The sequence below is a fragment of the Sciurus carolinensis genome, chromosome 3, assembly GCF_902686445.1.
Source record: "Sciurus carolinensis chromosome 3, mSciCar1.2, whole genome shotgun sequence".
In the NCBI taxonomy this organism is placed as follows: domain Eukaryota; kingdom Metazoa; phylum Chordata; class Mammalia; order Rodentia; family Sciuridae; genus Sciurus; species Sciurus carolinensis.
Genome location: NC_062215.1, coordinates 6,573,832 through 6,598,417, shown reverse-complemented (window position 1 = coordinate 6,598,417; position 24,586 = coordinate 6,573,832). Strand labels below are relative to the sequence as shown.

The window sequence follows — 24,586 nt, the reverse complement described above, 5'->3', positions numbered from 1 at the left end:
GCGTTGTTGGTTTCGGGTTGTCAGGCAGCCGCGGCTGCGGGGAGCCACCCGACGGACGGCGGTGGGGGTGAGGCTCGGCCATGCCTGGTGTCGCGGCCTGAGCCCCCCCACCCGCCGCAAGCATGAAGGACAGCGGGGACTCCAAGGACCAGCAACTCATGGTGAGACTCTTCAAGCCCCTCCTCACGCCCCTCCACGACCCCGGAACCAGACCACCTCAGTCCGCGTCCTACAGACACTGTCCCCTAAGAGGACACGCAAGGGACAGAGCCTGGGACTGTCCAGAGCAACTTCGCCTAAGTCCCAGAGAATAGGTGTCCAGAAGGTATCATGGCCATCCATCTGAGGATGGAAAGTTAGCCCAGCTTCAACCCATTCCCCCCAAGGACCGCCACCCCCAAAGCTGGAGCAACCTCAGGGACAAGAGTGCTCTCTGATCTGGAACAGGTTGGACCTTCTGTCCTGAGAAGGAAAGTGGGGGTTTCCTGGTGAGCCAGTGGGGTTCCCCCAAAGGGGTTTGGAGTAAAGATAGCTGAGGACCACAATAGGAAGACAAGCCCCCACCCAACCACCCGGTGCCAGGAGAGATGCTTGGGCTGGGTAATAGCTGGCCCATGGACTGCAGCAGAGACACTGTCCAAGTCAGGACTCTGAATACCTGGGAGAAGTTCTGGAAGTGGGTTTGGGACAGATGAGGACGTGGGAGTGAGGGTGGGGGCATGCAGGGACTGAAGGTGTATATTCTTGGTTATCAGCAGTCCTGGTACGGAATGATAGGAGGGCACTCAGTGGCCCCAAGGCCTCCACCAGTCTTGGGTAGGGGTCTTTGTCTCCCAGCCCACTTCTGAGATCCGGGAATGGGCCTTCAACACCAGCAGGTGTGGTGATGCAGCCGGAGGATAAAGTTGCCACCCCTGCACCCTCTGTAGGGTATCCTCACTTCTGCAAAGGGAAGCCAGGGCCCCAGCCCCAAGAAGCCACGGGCTCTGGAACATCCTCTCCAGTAGGAACAGGGCCCTCCCTTCCCCCAGTGGAGTTCAGCCAGGAGGCTGATGGGCAGGGCAGGAGCTTCTGAAAGTGAAGTGAGGCCCTTAGTTTCACCCACACAGCCAGCAGGTGTGTCCCTTTGATCAGCAGAGGAAACCCTCCCTGGGGAAAGATCCTGGCTGCATCCCAGCTGCCAGGCCCCATCCCACAGCCCACGGTGCCTGCACCTTCAGGTGTAGTGTGTCATTCACAGACACACAGCTGCTCCGGTGCCCAGGGCTCCGAGTTCGGCCCAAGGGAGCTATGGATGTTTAATTTGGGTGACTGATGCAGCCTGAGCAGACAGGCCTCTCCCCTGATGTGGGATTGTCCCTGAGGCACGGGCTCCTGGAGAGGCTGGTAGACTCACGCACAGCCTACATGCTGTGGACCCTTTGCCCTCTAACCTAGGCAGTGACCTTGACTCACTGGGTTTTCCCTAGGACCAAGGAGCCTGGGTAGCTAGACAGGACACTAGGAAACCATGGCTGTGCCTACAGGACCAATTCTAAAGCCCTCTCATCCTTCTCTCCGTGGCCTGGCATGGCCCTCTCCTTCTCACCCTGGGGCGCTGGTCTTCTCTCCCAGGTGGCACTCAGGGTCCGGCCCATCAGTGTGGCAGAGCTGGAGGAAGGAGCCACCCTCATTGCCCATAAGGTGGATGAGCAGGTATGTGGGGCGCAGCCAGGAGCTGCAGGGAGAGGCTGTGCAGATGGCCCAGTGCACCTGGCAGGGGCAGGAAGGGCCTGCGGCTCCCGGGCGCTTCCTCCTTTACCCCCGCACTCCTGACCGTACCGCCGATGACCTCACCAAGGAAGCCAGGGGCTCTTCTTTCAGGAAGTCTTTCAGGTCTGCTCCTGGGAGACTGAGCGCTTACGTAGCCTGGGTGGGCCTTGGTCACTCATCTCTCAGGTGCCTGTGGCTTGACTCTCGTGTTATTTACGTGACCAGAGCTGTAGCTCACCTCCAGGGGTTCCTGCTTTGTAGTCTTTGTCTGCTCTATTGATCCTCATGATGACGGGGGCAGGACACAAGGGACAACAATACTTCTGCACAACGTGCTGGGGACCATTCTAGGAGCTGGAGAACTACAGTGAACAGAGAAGATCCTGTCCTCCCTCCATTACCTACAGTCCAGAGCAGGGAGATGAGGCATTAATGGATCGAAAAAACAGAAATTTGAAGCTAATGAGGGCTGTAAAAATTGCATAGTGTGGGAGAGTAAGGGGAAAGACGGGCTAGTCTTAGAGGTCAGGGAGGGCTTCCTTCAGAGATGTGCTGAACTCAAACAGAGGGTAAGAGATAAAGAGGAGCATGCACAGGGGAAAAATTTTGACCAGAGGAACTTGCATGTGCAAAGGGCCTGTGGTGAGAGGGATTATAATGCAGCGGGATAACTGAGAAAAGCCTGGCTCAAGCTGCAGAGAGGGGCAAGAGGTGTGAGATGAGGCTGGAGACATGGGCAGGGCTGGGCCACACACTCTGTGGACACAGCCTGGGTGTTTGATGTCTCCGGTGCTGGGAAGCTCATGGCATGGTGGTGAGAGCAGGTTTGGTGCCGAGTGGACGCATCACGGTGGTGCTGTGGTATGAGAGCTCCTGGCGGCCTCTTGCCTCTGCTCCGGGGCTGTGCCGTGGCCTCCCCCAAGGGCTGGGGCTCATGGGGACGGTGTGATGTGCTGATGGCCGGGGAAGTCAGAACGGCACCACGCAGCACAGAGCAAGGCACCTGGGGGCACAGCAGAGCCCCTGGACCAGCCTCCCGATGCCCTTCCCCGGATCCTGCCGGGTTCCTCAGAGCCCTCTGGGAGGTGCACTGTGACAGAGAAGACACCTGAAGCGGGGAGGCCGGCTGCGGCAGGTGAGCGCGCGGAAGGACCGTGTGGGGCAGGTGCTGCCCCCACCGGCTGCGCGGCCCTCAGGTGCCTCATGGGCTGGTCCGTGGGGACGAGTCGTAACGCCTTGTTTAGAGGGTCTCTGAGGGATGAAGTGCACGTGCTCACCTAGTGCCCGCCCAGGGGAAGTGCTCACAGGAGGTGGTCAGCCTCACCTGCTAGGCCCTGAGGTCCCCAGGGCCACGGGATGGGCTCAGAGAGCTCAGAGCAGAAACCTTCCAGCCCAGGCCACTCCCTGTTTGTCCAGCTTGTTCCCAAGGAAATCGCGTCCTCGTGTTGAGACAATGATGTGTCTCTGGTCTGCTGCTGGCTCCCGGCCGCCCGGGGGCTGATGACTGTTAGCGTATGGGAGCGCTCCTCGAGGGCACGGCCCTCCTCCAGGGCACGGCCGCGGTGTGCCCGCCTCAGCAACACGCTCTGTTCTCTCTCGGCAGTGGGAGGGGCTGCTGGCGGTCCTGCCTAATCTGGGTGAGCTGCACCTCCCCCCGGCAGGAGGCCACCAGCAGTGGTCCCCACAGGGCTGGCCCTGTGTGGGTGCAGAGGTGCAGAGAGCATCGTCTGAGCCTGCGGCCACAGGGCTCCTCTGACTGATTCCCTGCAGCCTCCTCTGTCAAGACGGCTGACCTGGGGGCCTGGCCTAGTCCCCGAAGCCACAAGTGCTAAGCTGGGAACCGCCTAAGGCAGGCTGTCCCCCTGACAAATGAGGCCCTGGTAGCATAGGAGTTAGTGGACAGCAGATGTCCCTTGCCTCGCCTCAACCCCGCCTCTCTCCAGTGACCGAGATTCCTCTGAGGCTCTGGCCTGGCGGGGCTCAGGGTTCCAGCCTTGCTCAGTTTTGCAGACGAGGCCAGTTGGCCGGTTGACTCTGCCTGCGTCCCCCCAGGGCCTGAGGCCCGGTGGTCGCTGGGCAGTCTGGGAGCTTGCAGGACAGGACAGAATGGCAGTGACGTCCTTCCAGACAAGGTGCGCCTGGGCCCATGCAGCCCGCACCGTGCCCTGCCTCCTCTAAAGAAGGCATTGCGGGGCCGTCCACCTGCTTTCCGTTGCTCCCTGGGTCGCGGTCATCTTGACCAGTGTGGCCCAGCCCCTCTGAGCGTCCCCTGGCCTTGGGCTCTGGGCCTGGCCTCTTGCTTCCTGCTTCTGTCTGCCATGGTGACCGGTGGATTCCTTTCCCGCTGGTGTCATCTGGGGCCCATGGGTGGAGAAGCCCTGAGTGGCGTAGCCTAGAGCCCCTTGGTGGTCAGCAGGGAGGGGACAGTGTTGCAGCCCAGCTGTCCTGAGCAATGGGGTCCTCATGAGGTCCCAGGGCAGCTTTCCTTAGAGGCAGACATCATTGTTCTCCGGGGACACCTGACCTCAGGAGATGATAACCAATCTCAGCAGAGGTGGATCCCCCACGGGCAAAGCATCCTTGGGGACAAGAGGTCGGTGCTCCTGGATTCTGCAGAAGCTGGAGTTAGGGATTGGATTGGTAAAGGGGCCAGTTCAGGTACCTTTTGGGCCTGGGGTCCCAGGGCTTCAGGTCGACTCAAGGCAATCGTCATAACACCTTTGCTTTAAGGTCCTTAAAGGACCCTTTGTTAGAGGGCTCGTGCATTTGCCTGCTATGCAGCCGGGGGTAATTTATGTCCATTTATCTCAAGGACCAAAATATGGGATGTTTTCAGGCCCCAGAATTAAAAATCCTCCTGCCTCCCACCCCCTGTGTTGGAGAGCTCAGTGTGTCCCCCGGGGCCACCTCCCTGCGGACATGTTCCTGGAAGAGAGTATTGGAGCCTGTGCCTCAGCAGCATCTGGGGTGGGACTAACCCTGAAGCCAGGCCCTGGAGGGAGGCCTAGGGGAGGGAGGGCCCTGGGGGAGTTCCAGACTGGGGGAGGAGCCTTCTCCCTCCCCCTGCCCCCACCAAAGCCTGCTGACCCTCCTCGAAGCTTCCCAGCTGTTTATCTGCAGGACTTAAGTGAGTGGACAATGCGTATGATCCTATAATTAGCATTTATCTGCTTGCCGCCCAACTGCCACCCCCTTGGTTCCTGGGGTCCTGTGGATCCAGGCAGAGGTACAGGAGGCCCAGCAGCAGGACAAAGGCCAGTTGGGCAGGACCCCTGGGAGGGGAGAGAGGAGCAGAGCCAGAGGGGCTGGCGGGGTGTGCCTGGGATTCAGAGGACCCAGCCCTGCCACATCCTGGCTGGGTGTCCATGGGCAAGCCACAGACCCTCTCTGGGCCTCTGCTGCCTCCTCAGAAGGGAGAACAAGAACCTGCTCCCCTATCCCAGGGACAAAGGTGATGATGTGGGGGGGGGGGGGCTTCACAAATGTGGGGCAGTTGTGAAAGGTCAAAAAGCATTAGGTGACAGATATGAAGAGCCAGAGGCAGTGACTCCTTTGGGGCAGCTGCCTGGAGCTCCCCTGCCTGCCTGGGGGGCAGGAGAACTACCCACCAGCCATCTGGAGGCTACTTAGCCCCATTCCCCCAAGAGCTGAGCATGGTGGCAAAGGACCAGGGAAGGAGGAACGATCCTTTCCCTCACCCCTTCGCCATCCCTCAGTGTCCCCAGCCCCTCCCACACTCTTGACCTCTGAACTATTCGTTCTGGACATATAATGTGGTTGGGTGATACAATATATGGTCCTGTGGCTGACTTCTTTCCCTTGGTGTGGTGTTTGAGGTTGGTCCACGTTACAGCTTATTTCAGAACGTCCTTCCTTTTCAAAGCTAAATACTACAACATGGCATGGATTGATCCATCAGCCATTTGGGTGGTTCCCACTTTTGACTGTTGTGTATAATGCTCTGAGGACACAGGGACTCTTCACGTAGTGCCTGGATGGGTATGGGAAAGGATTCTTGTGAAAAGTGCAGATTGGTGGGCTCCCCTTTCCCAGAGGTTCTGATTGCGTGAATCTGGAGTGCCTGGGAATCTGTGTCTCACAAGCACCACTCCTGGGGGACTCTGATAGAGGCAACTGCGGACCCCATGATAGACACATACTGGACACTCTTTAGGTTACACTCTGTGTCATTCTGAGTCTGGGGGTCCTCAGAGTCCTGTAGCCAGCGGGGATGTGACCAGATCAGTCAGATGGGACTGTGTCCTAAGCAGCCTGCTGGGCGGCGATGGTTTTATGAGCTCTGCAGACCCTATCCTGGGCTTCTCTCTGCAGCCTGAAGACTGACAGGGCCCAGGGGCCCCTTCCTGGGATCCAAGTCTACGACATTGAGGCCACATAGGTGGGTTGAATCTAGTTAGAAATATAACCAGCGCCACATTCTCCTTCTTAAAGACAAAACAAACAAACAAAACCCAGGAACAGCTACCCAGGGCTGAAATCCACCGGAACCAGGTTTCGTTCCTGTGAGCGTAAAGGGGCCATGAGCCCAGCTGGGGATGAAGCCAGAGCCAGGCTGCGGCTTCTGAGCAGGATGGGGCTACCTCCCTGTTGGTCCTCCCTGACCTCCAACCGGGCCAAACCTGAGGCCCAGAGAATTGATGCCACGGGTTCAAAGGTCACACAGCACTGTCACGTCTGGACCCCATTCATGGCACTCCCCGCCCCCCAGGGATGTCCTTGACTTTAGAGGCTGGAGAACAGTGGAGGTCATCAGGTTTCATCAGGGACCATTGGCCCTGAGGGGACATTTGGCAGTGTCGTAACTGGGGGGAGTGGTGTGCAGGCACGGCGTGGGTTGAGGCCAGGGGTGCTGCCAGACATTCGACCTCCGCCTCGAGGAATGAAGAAGCAGGACTGGGAAGCACTGGTGTAGGCCGGGGCCCCTCCCCCCGAGGCCAGGAGGGAACCTGCCAAAGCTGCAAAGCTGACCAAAGCCCCAGCAGCGGGGTGCAGCGGGAAGAGCCCCCACACTTTGTGCAAAGCACTTGTCACCTGGACATGCTGGAAAAGAGCCTGGTGCCCTGTGGGATGCAGCTCATGGGTCAGGCAGCCTTTCTGGGCCCCAGGGCCCCACTGCCCAGCAGGATCTTGGGTTTCCAGGCTCAAAGGCTCCGAGTGGGCTGGAACTCCTCTTTGTACCTGCACAGAACTAAAAGCAGGCTGGGAATGGAGGCTGTGGAGTGGAGGCTGTGGAGTGGAGGACCAAGCTGAGTTAGGAGGCCTGGGGCTGCTAGGGCAGCTGGGCTTGCAAGGCAGAGCCCTTCCTGACCACCCACCTTCCCTCTCCTGGCCCGTCTCCTGCTCTCTAGCAGCACTAACAGCCCCTGGCCATGGGCGTTCCCTGGGGGTTGGAGGAGAGGGTGCCCATGCAGAGCCCAGCCCCTTAGGACTTCAACATGTGAACTTGGGGCAGGAGAGAGGAACGCGGCTCAGGTCCTTCACCTAATGGGGCACCACCCACCCATCGTTCACTCTGAGAGTCGGGCGGGCGGCTGGGGCGAGGAGCCTCGATTCTGGAACCAGCTTTGAACCTCTCTGATTCTGTGCTTGGCAGAGTGGCTTTGGGTGAATTATTTATCCAGTCTCAGTCTGTATCTACGGTCCAGCCATCACAAAAGTGGCTACTCAGAAGGCCGCTTAGCCCAGTGCCTGGCGTGCTCAAAAGGCAGCTTTATTCAGCACACACCCCTTGGGCATGTGCTGTGTGCCAGCCAGTGTGACACTTAGAGGGAGCCTTGGAGGACGCACAGGAGACTCCTAGAGTGAGGGCCAGGGCACAGGGCGCGTGGCATGCTTGCCTGGGCAGATGCACGCGGGAGTTCTTGGGTCTATGCTGCAGGATTCCTGGCAGGAGGGGCAGAAGGTGAACCCCCCAGTTCTTTCCAACTCTGCGTCTCTCCCAAGAAACCTCAGCAATCAGCTGAGGACCATCGCCCGAAGTCTGCCTCACCTTTTGCCTTGCTCATGCTTTTCTCTAGAATGTTCTCCCCCAACTCTATCAGTCACCTGCTGCTCATCCTTAGCGCCAGCACCACCTCTTCCAGGAAGCCTTCCTGTCCTGGCAGGATTAGGCGTCTCCTGCTAGGTGCCACACTCACCCATTTGTTTAAATGACCACGGAGTGTCAGGAGGCAGGACACAGGCCTCACTTTGCAGCCCCCCTGGCTGGCCTGGCCCAGGGCTCTGCCCCTGAGGGCCCCAAGCTGGTCTCCTTAGCATTCCAGCCCCCCTCCCACCCACCCCTAGCTGGGCTTCAGTTCCCCCGGTCAAGGGCACAAGGGCTCCTTGTGTGGCGGAGTGGACAGGAGGGAGGGGCAGGGGCTGGGCGCAGACAGATGGAAGCAGACAAAGCCTCTCTAAGTGGGCATGGAGGCAGCTGTGCGGGCAGCACGCCCACGCAGGAGCATTCGGCTGTCAGAGGAGCCGGAGGCCCAAGGTGCCGTGAACTTGGCAGTGCCGGGAGGTCTTGCAAGGTCATTGGTGGGGGACGGGACCAGATCCTGGGAGAGGCTTAGAGAGCATTGAGGAGGTGACCAGTGGCTGGGAAGAGGTGGGTCCCCAGGTAACAGCACAGACCCTAACACCTTGCCCTTAGCTCTCTCTGCCCCCCGGCCTTGGCCAGCCGAGAGGTGGCCTTCTTTCCCTGCACTGAGCCCCTGCCCGGCCTGTCTGGAGCCCTCGCCATTAACTGGCTCACCTGGAATCGCATCTGAGTGGACAGGACTCTGACTCCTGGCCATCACCGGGCCCCTCCCTCCTGGAGAATCGCAGAGGGAGCCTTACGCCTACCTGAGGGGCCACGGCAGGTTAGGGTGTGACGGGCACAGGTGTGCGCCTCCCCCAGGGGTCCAGGACTGCAGGGAAGGGGCTTAGGTCCCAGGACATACACAGAATGCAGGGGGAGTCTGGTGGGGTCCCCAGGTCCTTGTCTTCCTGGGACCGGGCCTCCTCACTCCTCGAGCTCGACAGGTAGAACCAGAGGGACCCACTGCAGATCTCCTAGGCCCACAAGCTCAGCTGGACTCCTGGGTCCTCACCTGCCACCTCACACCAGCCTCTGCTGTCCCCTCCGAGGGACCTCTCCCTATGCCTTGTCCCTTTGCAAGCTCTTTTGGGACACACTGGCCCTGGCCCTCCTGCTGACCCAGGGAGGGAGCACAGCCACGGGCTCTGGCTCTGCGGGGCGGCCCTGAAAGCCTGTGCTCACCTCCTCGACCAGCAGCTCATTGTCCAGGGACAGATGAGCACAGGCCCTGGTGGGAGCAGAGGGTGAGAGGGTCCAGAGGATCAGCGGGTGCCCGCCTGAGGGCCAGTCTGCCAGGGCCCGCCCATGGCCCTGCTGAGTCCTAGGGACGTGACTGTGCCTCAGTCTGTCCATCTGAGAAAAATAGTTGTGAATTCACGTGAAAGGGCTCAGTCAGGATCAGCGGTGGAGAGTGTGCCCGGGGCGTGGAGGCTGCCCGCCCCTCCTGCTAGTGCTGAAGGGGCTGGTGAGGCCACCAGCTGGCACGCTGCTGAGCACCCCTGGCCCCAGGGAACAGGCCCCGCTCCCTAGGCGGCGAGCGCTGTTGTGGCTCATTTCCCCTGGCTGTCTGGCAAAGCCAGGACTCCAGGGAGCCCAGGGCCCCAGAGCAGCAGTTAGAGGTGCCAGTCACCTGGGACAGGAGGTGGGGGACAGGGAGAGAGCGCCAGCCTTGTGGGGCCACAAAGGACTGGTGACCTCTGTGCTGAGGGAGGGGGCCACTCAACTTCTTTTATTTTTTGTCTTTTAAAAGTTTTGTTTTGTTTTGTTTTTGCTTTGTAGCTGTTCTTCTACTTCATTTTGTTTTTTGTTTCATTTTGTTACCACTCTAGATTTGATGGCCATCATGGGTGGGGGAAATAGGTGACCTCCCCATCCCCTGCCTCCACCCCTCTCTCCTCTTGACAGTCCCTTGAAGGACCACTGAGCCCTTAGCATGTGCTCACGCTTGTCTCATGGGATCTTCACAGCCCTGCAGGCAGATGGTGCTGCTGTCCCATCTGCAGAGGAGGAGACCGATGCTCAGGCTGGTCCCAGTGCTTGAGCAAGGTTCTGCTTATAAGAGGCAGAACTTGTATTCAGAGGCTGTCCCTGTGGTCCTCTCCTGCCTGGCTTCCCTTGTCCTGCATCCCCCAAACTCAAGCCCTTCCACGAGTCTTTGAATGTCTTCTGTTGTTCCTTGAGCCAGGCCCTGACTCTCCCGCCCCTACCCTAGGCCAGGACTCCAGCAAGGATCCAGGCCCTTCCTCTGTCTTCACACACAGCCCAGAGCAAGGCCCAGCACACTGAGGACGTGGGCAGAGTGGACTGGGATTAGAGATTGTTCTGGAAAAGGTCACCCTGAGAGTGGGGGCAGAACCCAGTCAGGCCCCTTCTGTACCGTAACTAACACACACGCTCATACACACACACAGAGCCCTGCAGGGAGCCCCCACACCGGCTCCAGTCAGGGCCCCACAGCCAGACCCCCAGCCCAGGCTTGAAGCTGTCAATCACCCCAACCTCCTCTCAGACACGGTGAGCGGTGAGCGGCTCCCAAGCCCAGCTGCTTTCTTCATGCCTGTCACCGGCTGCCAGCAGCTCTCTGCCCTGCCCTGCCCTGGGCTGCCAGCCGGGCGTGGAGGGTCCAGGCAGCACAAGCAGGGTCCCAGCTGCTGCACAGCTGCAAGGCAGGTGGCCGAGTCTGGGCTTCAGACTCAGACCTGGGTTTTGAGCCCTAGCCCCCACCAGCTCGTGTGTGGCCTGGGGCAAGTGCCTCTTTGGCCCCTGAGCCGCTCATCTGACCAGTGGAACTGACGACTGTTTTCCTGCCTGATGCTGCAGTGGCAGTAGCAGGATGCAAGGCTGGGTGGGTAGGTGACCTGAAGGTCACAGCTGCCAGCCCTGTCGTCACTCCTCCTGCAGGAGAGGCAGCGTGGTGGGCAGCGTGGCTGATGGATCTGAGCTCTGCAGAGTTTGGGGCACCCCCACAGTGGCTCTGCTCCCCTGAGACAGGGCGGGTCTCACAGGAGCCCCTGTTTGTCACCAGGGAGGCTTCTCCTCTGGGCCTCTGAGGCCGAGTGTCTGCCCCTGACACCCAGAGAGTGGACAGGGGCAGGAATGGGCCCTGGGCTCCGGGGACCTTGAGTGACACTGGTCTGCCCTTGGCAACCTGCAGATGGTGGTTCTCATGGACCCAATGGAGGACCCCGACGACATCCTGCGAGCACATCGCTCCCGGGAGAAGTCCTACCTGTTTGACGTGGCCTTTGACTTCACCGCCACCCAGGTGAGGGAGGCCTGGGCCTGGAGACACTTGGGAGCCCTTCTCAACCCCTTGTCCCACCCAGGGCCTGCCATTGACCCTCATCTTCCCTCCACCATTAGCTCGAGGGTCCAGTCTTCAGTTTTCCCCATTCAGAAAGTCCACATGTGCCTGCATGGCGGGCACACCTGTATACACCTGTGTGGTGGACATACCTGCCTTCCTACATGGAGTGTACACCTGTATACACCTGCATGGAGGGCACACCTGTATACACCTGCATGGTGGACATACCTGCATTCCTACATAGAGTGCACACCTGTATACACCTGCATGGCGGGCACACCTGTATACACCTGCGTGGTGGACATACCTGCATTCCTACATAGAGTGCACACCTGTATACACATGCATGGTGGGCACACCTGTATACACCTGCATGGCGGGCACACCTGTATACACCTGCGTGGTGGACATACCTGCATTCCTACATAGAGTGCACACCTGTATACACATGCATGGTGGGCACACCTGTATACACCTGCATGGTGGACATACCTGCATTCCTACATGGAGTGCACACCTGTATACACCTGCATGGTGGGCACACCTGTATACACCTGCATGGTGGGCACACCTGTATACACCTGCCTAGACACATTTGGGTTAGCACCCACCTGCCATCCTGCACAACATAGCCACATGGAACACTCCATGGGGACCCATATCAGAGCCAGAGGAAGGACCCTGAAGCCCATCTGGTGTGGGGGACAGGTGGAGGGTAGTCTCGGGGAAGCGGACACCCTCCTAGGGACCCCCTCCCCGCCCTTGGGAGGCTCCCAGGAGCAGATGGAAGGTGTCCTGGGGGTGAAGGGCAGAAGCCAGCTGTGGGGAAGGCGGCTCAGGTGTCCTGAGTACTCTAACCAGCTGGCGTCCCCAGGGCTGTAAGATGGGAAGCCTCCACCTCCTGTCACCCTCCTCCCAGCCCGGGACTCCTGGGACGGAAACCGCTCCTATCCAGGGCCAGGACAGCTGGGCCTCGTGCTGCGCCCGTCTTGGGCCCTGACGGCTCCCTTTCCCTGCAGGAGATGGTGTATCAGGCCACCACCAAGAGCCTCATCGACGGGGTCATCTCAGGCTACAATGCCACCGTCTTTGCCTACGGCCCTACGGGTGAGGAAGCCCTGCAGCGGGTCAGGACTGGAGTGCCCCGTGGTGCCCCCAAGAGCCAGGCCCTGAGCCCCGCACCAGAGAGCTGGTCTGGCCCCCGCCGCGGCTGGAATCAAAGATGGGTGGGCCCTAACGCACCCCGGCCCCAGCCGAGGCTGCCCCTCCCCGCCCTCGCCACCTCCCTGACCATGGGCAGTGACCTGGAGGATAGACCCGGGGTTTCCGGGAGCACCTGCCCAGCAAGGCTTCCCTCCTTCCGGCCCTGCTCCGCCAGGTTGCGGGAAAACCTACACCATGCTGGGCACGGACCATGAGCCAGGCATCTACGTTCGGACCCTCAATGACCTCTTCCGTGCCATTGAGGAGACCAGCAATGACATGGAATATGAGGTGTCCATGTCCTACCTGGAGGTAAGCCCCACCCAGGCTGGAATGAGAGGTGCAGGGGATGGGGCTGGCCCTCCTGCCTGGAGCCAGTCACCCAGCAGCTTCCCGGCAAGTTGTTCATCGTGGCTGCTCTCCCACATCCCTGCCTTACGGAAAATGAGCTCAGAGAGGTTAGGCCACTAGATCCACAGCACACAGTAAGTGAGGGAGCAAGCACTCAAGCTCCGGACCCCGTGGCTTTAAAGCCAGGCCTTGCTCATTGGACCACGCTCCACAGTAGCCTTGCAGTTAGCACAGAGCCTCCGAGGCCACTCACCTCCTCACAGTCCAGGGCCCTCCCCCAACAGAACCTATCTGCCCCGGGGAGGGGACGGGGGGCACACAGAGGAGGGGAGGTCACAGCGGGCTGGACTCCATCTGGCTCCCGAGGAGCAGATGCTCTTCGGGGCGACAGCCCAGGAAGAGCAGCGAGGCAGAGCTATCTGCAGCTGTCCAGCCAGCAGCCAGCAAGTCCCACTTTGTGGGGTCCCCAGAGAAGCTGCCTAAGGTCGCCCGAGGTGTCCGGCCACCAGGAGGCGCTCCGCCCGGGCCCTGCCTGTCGGAAGGGAGTCCTCTGGAGCCTCTGTGACCTTGGCTCTGGAGCCCCTGTGGGTGCCGAGGCCTCCCCACCCCCACCCTGCCGTGGAGCGGAAGGTGTCACTCCCTGGCCAGGGCTTCCCTCACCCCGAAAGCGTGACCTCCTGTCCCCCTCTTGTGTGGGAGGGAGGGGACCTGGCCCTTGGGTCGGCCTCCTGCTCCCTCACGGGTCCCCTCAGATCTACAATGAGATGATCCGGGACCTGCTGAACCCCGCCCTGGGGTACCTCGAGCTCAGGGAGGACTCCAAAGGGGTGATCCAGGTGGCGGGCATCACCGAGGTCTCCACCCTCAACGCCGAGGAGGCGAGTCTCGCGCTGCCAGCCAAGGGCCCTGCAGAGGACACCTGGGGCAGGGGGTGGGGAGTGGCGCCCAGCTGCGGGTGGGAGCCCGAGAATCCAGAGGGGCAGCAAGAGGGAAGCTCGCACCTGCCATCGTGCCCCACGGCACTGGCCTGGGCGGGTGACCAGGCTGCAGAGCCTCCCGGTTTACATCCTCCAGAGAGCTGAGGCCACCTGCCAAGCCGCTCAGCCGGCCCCACCTGCCCCTTCCCAACCTCTCAGGTGCCAGACCCACCTGCCCCCAGCCCCCAGCCCCTGGGCTGCTCCTCTCTGCCGGACACCTCCATGGGTCCCCAAGAGCCGCCTGCCTCCCCACTCGCAGATCATGCAGCTGCTGACGAAGGGGAACCGGCAGAGGACCCAGGAGCCCACAGCCGCCAACCAGACGTCCTCCCGCTCCCACGCCGTGCTCCAGGTGGCCGTGCGCCAGCGCAGCCGGGTCAAGGACATCCTGCAGGAGGTGCGGCAGGGCCGCCTGTTCATGATCGACCTGGCCGGCTCGGAGCGCGCCTCCCAGGTGAGGCCGGTTCCGGGAGTGGAGGCTGCGGAGGAAGGCGGGCAGGGAAGCGGGCTCTCGGGGCTGGAGGAGAGGCTGTCAGGGTGGGCGGCTCCCAGAGGATATCCCAGGGAGGCAGGGACAAGCAGGGGCCCCCAGGTAAGGCACCGCGGAGCGTCCAGAGGGCAGATGGTCCAGGATATCCAGCAGAGCGCCAGGGCCAGGGCCAGCGGGTGGGAGGACGGGGAGGAAGAGTGGCCCAGGTGAGGAGTCTGTAGGTGGGAGACGAGACCCTCCTGAGGGGCCTGGGCCGAGCCTGGTGGAGGGCCTTCCAGTCAGCCACATCCAGGAGAGGAGAAGGACCCTGTCACTCACCTGGTGCAGGATCCGTCCCCAACCAGTGAACCTTGCTTCCCTGGCCCTGTGGCCTTGGGTGCTGGCACCTCCCAGCAGACGTAGGCCCAGACCCCTTCTGTGGACCAGTATGGGGCTCATGGTCACCTAAGCAAGGAGGCCAGTGATGTCACCGCCAACACCTGAACAGATGCAGGGGACAGTGGCGGGGGTGGGGGCGTGAACGGGTTTCCTGTTGGAACATGTGGGCTGGGTCGCAGCAGGGGGACTTCAGCAAAGGCCTCTCTCCCCTCCCTAAATCCCAGAGCCTTCCTGAAGGGGGTGGGCGGGGCCTGGGGAGGCCTGTCCTCTCTCAGCACCACCCAGGGGCCTGGCCCTCCTGTGGGGTGTCCTGGGCGGAGCCCCTGGGCTGGATGTGGGCCTGCAGGCCTAGGGGAGAGGAGGCGCCCTCCACCACTCAAGCCACACCCCACACACACTCACACACGCACTCACACACACATGCCCTCCACCCCACATGCACACGCTCACACTCATGCAGTCACACCCACGCACGCTCACACACGCACTCACACACACATGCCCTCCACCCCACATGCACACGCTCACACTCATGCAGTCACACCCACGCACGCTCACACCCCACACACGCTCACACACGCACTCACACACACATGCCATCCACCCCACATGCACACGCTCACACTCATGCAGTCACACCCACACACGCTCACACCCCACACACGCTCACACACACACTCACACATACATGCCCTCCACCCCACATGCACACGCTCACACCCACACACACTCACATACGCACTCACACACATGCCCTCCACCCCACATGCACACGCTCACACCCACACACTCACACCCACACACGCTCACACCCCACAACGCTCACACACGCACTCACACACACATGCCCTCAACCCCACATGCACACGCTCACACTCATGCAGTCACACCCCACACACACTCACACACGCACTCACACACACATGCCCTCAACCCCACATGCACACGCTCACACTCATGCAGTCACACCCACGCACACTCACACCCCACACACACTCACACACGCACTCACACACATACCCTCAACCCCACATGCACATGCTCACACTCATGCAGTCACACCCACACATGCTCACACACTCACACACACAGTCTCACACACTCATACCCCACACACGCTCACACACACACTCACACACACATGCCCTCAACCCCACATGCACATGCTTACACTCATGCACTCACACCCACACACACTCACACCCCACACACACTCACACACGCACTCACACCCCCCACACACCCACAAGCTCACACACTTCACACATTCACACACCTCCCACATGCTCACACATGCTCACATACTCATACACACACACAGTCTCTCACACACCCCACACGCTCACACTGGCTCACATCTACATCTCACAGGCGTTCACACTCGTGCACACTCACTTCCTTCACACACACAGTGTGCTCCTCCTTGCTCCCTGATGCCTGCAGCGCCCCTGGAGCCCATGATGGAGCTGAGCAGGAGCCACCCTTGGCCCGCCCCTCCTGTCATTCACAAAACTTGGGTCAAGCCCCGAGTGCCCATGCCTGGCCTGTGACGCAGGACGCAGCCATGCCCTCGGTCCACACCTGTCACTCAGAGGCTCCCGTTCTCCCCCTCGGGAGTGCCCTCAGGACCCCAGGAGGAGGGTGGCCCAGGCCCTCTGGTGTCCCACACAGTCACATTTCAGGGCCCAGAGCAGATGGCGGAGTTCACAGCCCGTCTCCAGGGCTTGGTAGGTGGCTTCAGTGGAACCCCACCCCTGCCCAAGGCCCCAGCTGTGCCTTTGCTCACCCCCAGACCCGGAACCGCGGGCAGCGCATGAAGGAGGGGGCCCACATCAACCGCTCCCTGCTGGCCCTGGGCAACTGCATCAGCGCGCTGAGCGACCGGGGCAGCAACAAGTACATCAACTACCGCGACAGCAAGCTCACGCGGCTCCTGAAGGTACCGGCTGCCCGCCCGGCACTGGCCCCAGGCCTGCGGCTGCCGCGTGTAAGGAACAAACACGCAGATCCCGGCAGTGGCATGAGCTGAGTCCCGGCCCCTGGGAGGCCGAGGCGCGAGGGTCGCCTGAGCTTAGGAGTCTGAGCCCGGCCTGGGCAGCAGAGTGAGATCTGACGCAAACACAGGCCACAGAACAGAACACAGCCAGCTAAATGTGAATTTCAGATAAAGAATTTAGTTTTAGTATAAGTATATCCCACGCAATCTTTGAAACATACTTACACTTCAAAAACATTTTCGTTCATCGTTTGAATTTCATCCGAAGTTCACGTGTACCTGGTGTCCTGTATTTTATCTAGCTAGCTGGAGGGAACTGCATTTGCAGATGAGGAAACCGAGGCAGAGAAGTTAAGGAATTCTCCCAGGGCTCACACTACCAGGTCCCCTGCTCCCACAGCACGGCCACCACTCATACACTGGCCTCAGCCGCTGTGGTGACTGCATCCACAGGCAGGGAGGTGGGGACAGAGGCCAAGCACCGCCATCTACAGAATCAGGAAGCGCAGGATTAGACGGTGAAGTAGCCTCAGTCTCACAGCTGGTAATGGCGGCCAGGTGGGCCTTTCATCCTCCCAAGCTGTTGACACCACGTGATGCCCAGCAGCCGGCCCCATGGGGCGAGTGTGAGAGAGAGAAGGGGGCCCGGGGGCGAGAACACACCTGGGGAGGCCCTGGGGGCAGCCTGGCAGGAGGCCCTCTAGGGGGCGGTCACCGGTGACCTCCCTCGGTATCCCCCTCCTCCAGGATTCACTGGGCGGGAACAGCCGCACAGTGATGATCGCCCACATCAGTCCTGCGAGCACGGCCTTCGAGGAGTCCCGGAACACCCTGACCTACGCTGGCCGGGCCAAGAACATTAGGACCAGGGTGAGGAGCAGGGCGCGGTGGGCACACCTGGAATCCCAGCCACTCGGGAGGCAGAGGCAGACGGATGGCAAGACCAAGGCCAGCCTCAGCAACTTAGCGAGGCCCTGTCTCAAAATAAAAGAACAAGTGCTGGGGCTGGGGCTCAGTGCCGGAGGGCCCAGTAGGGCAGCAAAACGCCCACGGCACAGCTTTCCTGGACTGGCCCCTGCCACCCACCCCAGCCACCACGCCATGGCCTCTCCCCAGTCAAACGGTACCTGCAAGCCCTTTCCCTGCACCTGACTGCCCGGAAGCCCCCGTTCCCGTGGGCCCTCTTCCGACCACTCCCTGTCGGGGCCTCAGCCCAGCCCTCCGTCTCCCTTCCTCCACCTTTCCCACGCACCTCGACAGTGGCCGCAGTGAGAGGTGGCCCCGACAGCCCTTGCTCTGAGCTCTTTGGCGTATGATCTCACTCAGTCCCCAAGCCAGGCAGGTGTTATTGCTTCCCCATTAAACGCCGAGGACAGCGAGACTTAGGGACGTTAGGGGACTTGCACCTGGTCAGCGATGGCGTGGAGACTGGAGCTGGGGGCACCTGTTGGGAAGAGTCTGCCCCAGCTGTGGGTGTGTGGGGGCAGGGAGCCGAGGACAGCAAGGCAGCGCTCGCTGGGAGCCTTCTTCCAGCACTGAGACCAGCCCGCCACCACGGCGGGTGCTTGAGGCTGCGTCCCAAGCTCCAGACCTTGGTGGGGCGGAGGGGAGGCACCTTGAAATGGTTGGCTGACAGTTCAGCATGTGGGTGGCAGGTGCGTGAGGCCAACAGCAGGTGCTGGGGCCGGACGGGGACGGGGAGGGGCGGGCCAAGCAATCCGCTGGAGCTTCTTGGAGACTCTGGGATGCTCTGAAGACTGGAGAGAACATCCCAGAAGCTTGGAAGCAGGAAGGGCAGAGATTCCAAAGGAGGGAAGGTGTGGGAAGGAGATGGTACCTGTGGTGTGCATGGGAGACCAGGATGGCTCCTTGACTAGAGCAGTGAGTACAAAAGAAATCAAAGCCAGCGGCGGGTCTTGAACACCAGGCGCCGGAATCAGGGCATTCCCCTTACACTGTAGGGAGCCACGGAAGGTTGATGAGCAGAAGCAGCATTTTCAAATTACAGATCTAGGAGAGGCATGTAAATGTGATAGGAGGCCGTGGCACTGGAGGTAAAGAGGCCGTTACTGCCATCCAGAAAGACTGGGAAGAGGCAGAGGGGAGGAAAAGAGAAAGGAAGCCCCCCATTCCCGCAGGCCCTAGGGAGTGCACAGAGGCAGGCCGGGTGAGTGTGGCCCCTCTGCCCCCATCCCATGCTCCCCACAGGTGAAGCAGAACCTGCTCAGCGTCTCCTACCACATCGCCCAGTACACCAGCATCATCGCAGACCTGCGGGGAGAGATCCAGCGGCTCAAGTGCAAAATTGACCAGCAGGCTGGGCGGGGCCAGGCCCGGGGCCAGCTGGGGCGGGGTGACATCCGCCACATCCAAGGTGTGCCCCTGGGCCTGTTAGTGGGTGCCCATCTCCAGCAGCCCTCCACCAGGCTGTCTCCCTGCGCTGGGGACACAGGGGGTGGGTTCATCCAGACCCTGGCTCTTTCTGGCTGGACAGCCTTGGGCTAGTCACTCCACCTCTCTGAGCCATCTAGGCTTCCCCTGTAAATCAGGATCACGATCCCTGCTTTGGAGAGTCAGAGATTAGGCGGGATCACACAAGCGAGAGACACTGAGCACTTAGCTGTGCAGGACTTCGCACTGGAGGTGCACCGTGGTGCCTTGGGGACATGCCTGCCACCACTGGAAGGGGCACATCCCCTCCTAGACTTGGGTGTTTGCTGTGGCGGTTTTCCAACAGATGACCATGAAGTGAGGGTCACCTTTCTGTAGCTGACACACAGGTGCCGAGGGGCTCACAGAGCCCGGCTCCCATGGAGGAGCTGGGGTCACCTTGGGCCACAGCCTCAAGGCTCCCGTGGGAGTGTGGCGTGGGAGGGGAGGGCTCTCTAGGCAGTCTTCCTGCAGGAAGTGGGAGCGGAGCTGTGGGAACAAAGTGTGGAGAGGGCCCCAGGGGGCACAGCCTTCCCGGCCTGAGCCTGTCCCCTCCGCTGGCCTCCCCCACCCGCACCGAGCAGCCGAGGTCCAGCTGCAGGGCGGGCACGGCGAGCAGGAGGAGATGGGGCCGCTGCGGGAGCAGCTCGTCAGCGCTTTCCAGGAGCAGATGGACGTGCGGCGGCGGCTGCTGGAGCTGGAGAACCAGGCCATGGAGGTCCAGATCGAGACCTCCCGCCACCTGCTCACCATCGCCGGGTGAGCACCTTTCAGGGCCCCCGGGCCTGGGGTGGAGGAGCTGGGATCTGCAGCCACGCACTGTCCTGTCCCAGGCCTGACCCCTGTGTCTTCCCCGGGGTGGGGCTGTGGCAGCTGGGAGCACGAGAAGTCCCGCCGCACCCTCAAGTGGCGGGAGGAACAGAGGAAGGAGTCCTTCATGAAGGACGACAGCGAGAAGGACTCAGACACAGGCGATGACCAGCCAGACATCGTGGAACCACCCGAGGTGGCCTCGGCCCGGGAGAGCATCGCTGCCCTGGTGGGCAAGCAGAAGCAGCTGCGCAAGGAGAAGGTGTCAGGGCTGGGCGGGGGGTGGGCTTAAGAGGCAGGTGAAGGGCAGGGGCTGGGCTCGGGGTAGAGCACTTGCCCAGCACATGTGAGGCCCTGGGTTCGATTCTCAGCACCGCATATATGAATAAGTGAATAAAATAAAGGTCTATCAACATCTAAAAAAATAAAAATAAAATAAAGAGGCAGGTGAAGAGGGAGGCCTAGGAGCTCAGGCCACAAATCCTGGGTGACCTTGCTAGGTTCTTTACCCTCTCTGTGCTTCACACTCCTCATCTGTGGAGTGGGACAGTCATGATGCAGCCCTCCCTGGGTTGTTGTGAGGTTAAAATCAGTGCCTGGCACACATCAGAGTCAAGACTTTGGGGCTTTCCCGATAACAGGAACCTTCTGGGGTTACCCAATGGGGAGAGGGACTGCGGGGTATAATGAGACCTGAGCAACCAGTTATCCACCTGGCTCCAGCGGTGGGTGGGTGGTGGTCAGGGCGCAAGAGAGTGTGCACAGAGGCCACGTTGGAGCAGCCCCTTCCGAGGGATGGCCTTGGCATGGCGCCCTACCCCATGCCTGGAGTCGGAGGCTGCAGAGGCGAGGACAGGACGGACCGGCGGTGCTGCCGGCGCTGATCACTTGCCGCCTGCAGCTGGCGCTGGAGCAGCGCTGCCGAGACCTGCGCGCGCGGGGCCGGCGCCTGGAGGAGACGCTGCCGCGGCGCATCGGCTCCGAGGAGCAGCGCGAGGTGCTCAGCCTGCTGTGCCGCGTGCACGAGCTCGAGGTGGAAAACACAGAGATGCAGTCTCACGCGCTGCTCCGCGACGGCGCGCTGCGCCACCGCCGCGAGGCCGTGCGCCGCCTGGAGCAGCACCGCAGCCTCTGCGACGAGATCATCCAGGGTCAGCGGCAGATCATCGATGGTAGGGCGCGCACCCCGCCTGTCCGAACCGCTCGCTGAAGGCCCGCCGGCTCGCGCTGAGTCCTGCCTTTCCCGCGGCAGACTACAACCTGGCGGTCCCCCAGCACCTGGAGGAGCTCTACGAAGTGTACCTGCGGGAGCTGGAGGAGGGCACCCTGGAGAGGGCCACCATCATGGACCGCGTCGCCTCCAGGGCCCTGCAGGTGGGCACCTGGGCGGGACTGGGCACTTGCGCATGCGCTGAGGGGCTACCGCCCAAGGCAATGCCTGTAGTGGATGGGACCAGGTGTTAGCTGGCACTCCAGGGAGGCGACTTCCTTTCTTACCCCACCCAAGCCTTGCCAAGCCTGAGTAATCCTCATATGTGGGCATTCCACTTTGGCACTCGTGCCCACCCAGGGTCTGAGGGTCAGGATTGGTCATCCGAGACATCATAAATGGCCCCAGAGGCCCTCCCAGGAGACCAAACCTCAGGCAGTGTCACTAGGGATGCCTAGCAGACCACAGCTTAGCCCTGAGGATCCAGAGCCCTAGGCCTCCCAGCCATGTTAGAATCCCTGACCCTCTGTGTACTTCTGTCACCCCAAGCAGTTGCCTGTCCCAGGACCGCCTCTTCTGACTCTGCCCTGCTCTCTCCTTCCCCAGGATAGCTCCTTGCCCAAAATCACCCCAGCAGGAGCCACAGCAACCCCAGACTCTGACCTGGAGAGCGGGAAGACGCTGAGCTCGGAGACTCAGCACCTGCAGAACAGCACCCTCCCACCCCTGGGCACGGACAGGTGAGGCAGCTTCCTGCCAGGTCCTATCTGGGATGCCAAACCCAGTCCTTGCTAAGTGGGGAAGATGAACTAGAATGGAAGGGAGGAGGTGGCACGGGTCTGGAGCTGGGACTCCTGGGCTCCCTGTCACTTTACACCAGCAGCTTCTCCCCTGGGGAGGGGTGGGATCTCAGGGCAACCAGCCTGGTCAACAGCCACCCCATCCTCTTCTGTCAACCTCAGTGATGCCCACCACATGTTCAAGGCCAGTTCACGGGCCTGGCAGGCGAAGAGCTCCTCTGTGCCCACCCCGCCTCCCATCCAGGTTGGCAGCCTGGTAACCCAGGAGGTGAGCTCTGGGCACCTGTTGGCTCTGGGAGTTCTGCTGTTGGGCCGGGGGTTTCCAGGGTGGATACCCAGCAAAGAGTAAAGTCTTTGCAAAACGGCCACCACCTCTCAGACCCTGCAGCCCGTGCTGAGTGGGACATGGGATCTCTGCTATGTTCAAGGCCTTCCCTTTCCCAACCACTTCACCCCCAGGCCCTGCCTCCCAACAGCCTGGGTAGCCAGATCACCTCTTCCCCAGACAGCAGCGAGAACCTGTCAGAGATCCTCTTATCCCACAAAGGTGAGTTGCCCCCTGCCTGGCACCCTCTAAATTGCTCAGCTTGGGGTTGGTAAGTTGAGGATGTGTCTCAGTGGTAAAGCACTCCTGGGTTCAATCACCAGTACCAAACAAAACAAAACAAAACAAAAAAACACAACCAGTTCACCCAGCCCAAAGCCCTTTCCTGTGCTCTGCCCTGCTGAATGAGCCCATGCATTGAATGCAGCCACTCTCTAAAGGCACCAGTGCCCTGAAAGATTGCCACCTGCTCAGGAACACACAGACGAACCCATTGAACCCTTGCCCCCTCTGTAAGGTGGGCTAACCTCCTCTGTTAATGTTCTAAATAAACCTATGGGGTTAGTTCTACCATCCCATTACAGATGAGTATGTCTTAACTGGCAAGCCGGGTGTCCTGTTTCCTGCTTATTTCTGCCAAGGCCGAGGAGGGGTGTAAGGTGGCCCTGACCCCAGGTCCTGTGCTTTGGTATCTGCTGCAGAGAGGAAGGAAATCCTGACCAGTACCAAGTGCATCTCAGTGAAGGCTGCCCGGCGGCGCTCGAGGGCCCTGGGCACGGAGGGGCGCCACCTGCTGGCGCCCGCCTTGGAGCGCAGCAGCCTGTCCCTGCACTCTCTGAGTGAGGCTGATGATGCCCGGCCACAGGGCCTGCTGGCCTGCAAGCGGCCGCCCAGCCCCACGCTGCAGCATGCTGTCAGCGAGGACAACCTGTCCAGTAGTACAGGAGAGACCCCATCCCAGGCAGGTGGGCATCGAGGTGATGGCCCTGGGCTCTGGCTACGTGGTCAGAAGAAAAGCCCAGGCAAGAAAAGGGAGGAGTCGCTGGAGGCGAAGAGGAGGAAGCGGAGATCTCGGTCCTTCGAGGTCACAGGGCAAGGGGTGAGGTGTCTGGCTACCTTCCTGTGGGTGGTGGCCCAGGGCTAGCCCCCCCAGAAGCCCCAAGGCACCTCAAGCCCTGCACTACACACACGGGCACCACCCTCAACGCCTCTGTCCCAGGCTGGCACAGGAGCCTGGCACAGCCCTGTGTCAGGTCCTGGGGCAGCGCCTGGCCTCACCTCACTGTTCCCAACCAACACAGCTCTCCCGCCCCAAGACACACCTCCTGGGGCCCCACCCCTCAGAGAGCACCTCGGACCACAAGACGCCAGCGAGTAGGCACCCGACCCCTGGTGTCAGGCACCTGGGAAAAGTCACGCTGCCTTTGGCCAAGGTCAAACTCTCCCCAGGCCATAACACAGGTCAGCACCCTCAAGGAAGGGAATGGGGAAGGAGAGGCTTTGGCCAGCCCAGGGAGGGACGTGTCCAGCTCCCTGCCCCTAGGACTGCCCCTGGATGAAAGCATGCTTCTTGAAAAATACTCATGGGACTGGCAACTTGGCCCGAGGGAGTTCAAGGCCATTGGGCGATGGTGGAGCAGATGGCAGGGCATTCCTCAACTACTGACCCTGGCCCTTCCCCTGTTGCAGGCCCTGGAGACCCCTCACCCCTTGCTGTTCCCTCCAACCCAGCTGGCGTTTCCCGACGGGCTCCTCGTGGACCCCACCTGCCCCATGGTTCAAACACCCATGGCAAGGATGGACGCTTCCGGCACAACTGAGGGCCTGCCTGGAACCAGCTATTCTGCCCCCAAGACTGAATGGGTTGTAGCAGGGAATGGGAAATGGAGTCTGGGCATAGGGGGTCATGTGGGAGCAGGAGCTCGGAAGGTTGCAGCTCCCGAGACCCAAGGGTTGTGGGGTGTCGGCCCAACCCTTCCATGCTTTCTGTGCCACAAGGAAGGGAGGTGGGCCCAGGAGGCCCAGCCACAATGGCTGGGCTCCCTGGACCCCAGTTCTGGGCAGAACACTGTTGCCAAAACCCTGCACATATCTTGGTTAGTCTTGACCTTGGCAACGGGGAGAGGAACTGTTAGTGAGATGGGACTCCCAGGCCCACACCTGGGGCCAGGGCATCTGGATGGTTGGGGAGGAGGCCGGTAGGCACTTCACGTGTGATGTTTGGGGGTTGGGGAGGGAATCTGGTTTTGTTACTTGGCTGTGGCTTTTTTTCTCCTTCCTTTTTAACAATAAAATCGCATTGGGTTTGATGGTTGTGTTGCAAACTAGACCTCGTCTAAATGTACGGTGGCTGTTATGGAGATTCAGCCAGCTCTGCGCCCATCTCCAACACCCAGTCTTCCCTAGCTGGCAAAGCACCAGCCTACAGACACCGCCGGGGAAGGGGGTTTCTCCAGATCCCAAGGACCCTCC

The 24,586-nt window shown here is 60.9% G+C and overlaps 1 protein-coding gene across 8 annotated transcripts; it reads left to right on the top strand.

Moving 5' to 3' along the window:
- Window positions 1-24,418, top strand: Kif19 (kinesin family member 19). Of its 8 annotated transcripts, none has more exons than XM_047546247.1 (20): window positions 1-161; window positions 1,615-1,695; window positions 10,992-11,102; window positions 12,164-12,251; window positions 12,523-12,659; window positions 13,451-13,576; window positions 13,935-14,129; window positions 16,336-16,482; window positions 17,287-17,409; window positions 18,748-18,913; window positions 19,554-19,728; window positions 19,843-20,041; window positions 20,681-20,951; window positions 21,032-21,153; window positions 21,596-21,729; window positions 21,952-22,057; window positions 22,169-22,336; window positions 23,080-23,213; window positions 23,416-23,575; window positions 23,846-24,418. In XM_047546247.1, exons 1-20 carry the CDS (start codon window positions 123-125, stop codon window positions 24,314-24,316), a joined length of 3,153 nt encoding a protein of 1,050 aa, XP_047402203.1. In that variant the 5' UTR covers window positions 1-122; the 3' UTR covers window positions 24,317-24,418. The 8 variants fall into 8 exon arrangements, with proteins under 8 accessions (XP_047402203.1, XP_047402204.1, XP_047402209.1 ...); XM_047546246.1 differs by having other exon boundaries at window positions 2-161; window positions 23,804-24,418; XM_047546251.1 differs by having other exon boundaries at window positions 2-161; window positions 22,249-22,336; window positions 22,816-23,213; window positions 23,846-24,078.
- Window positions 24,419-24,586: the final 168 nt, after the last annotated feature.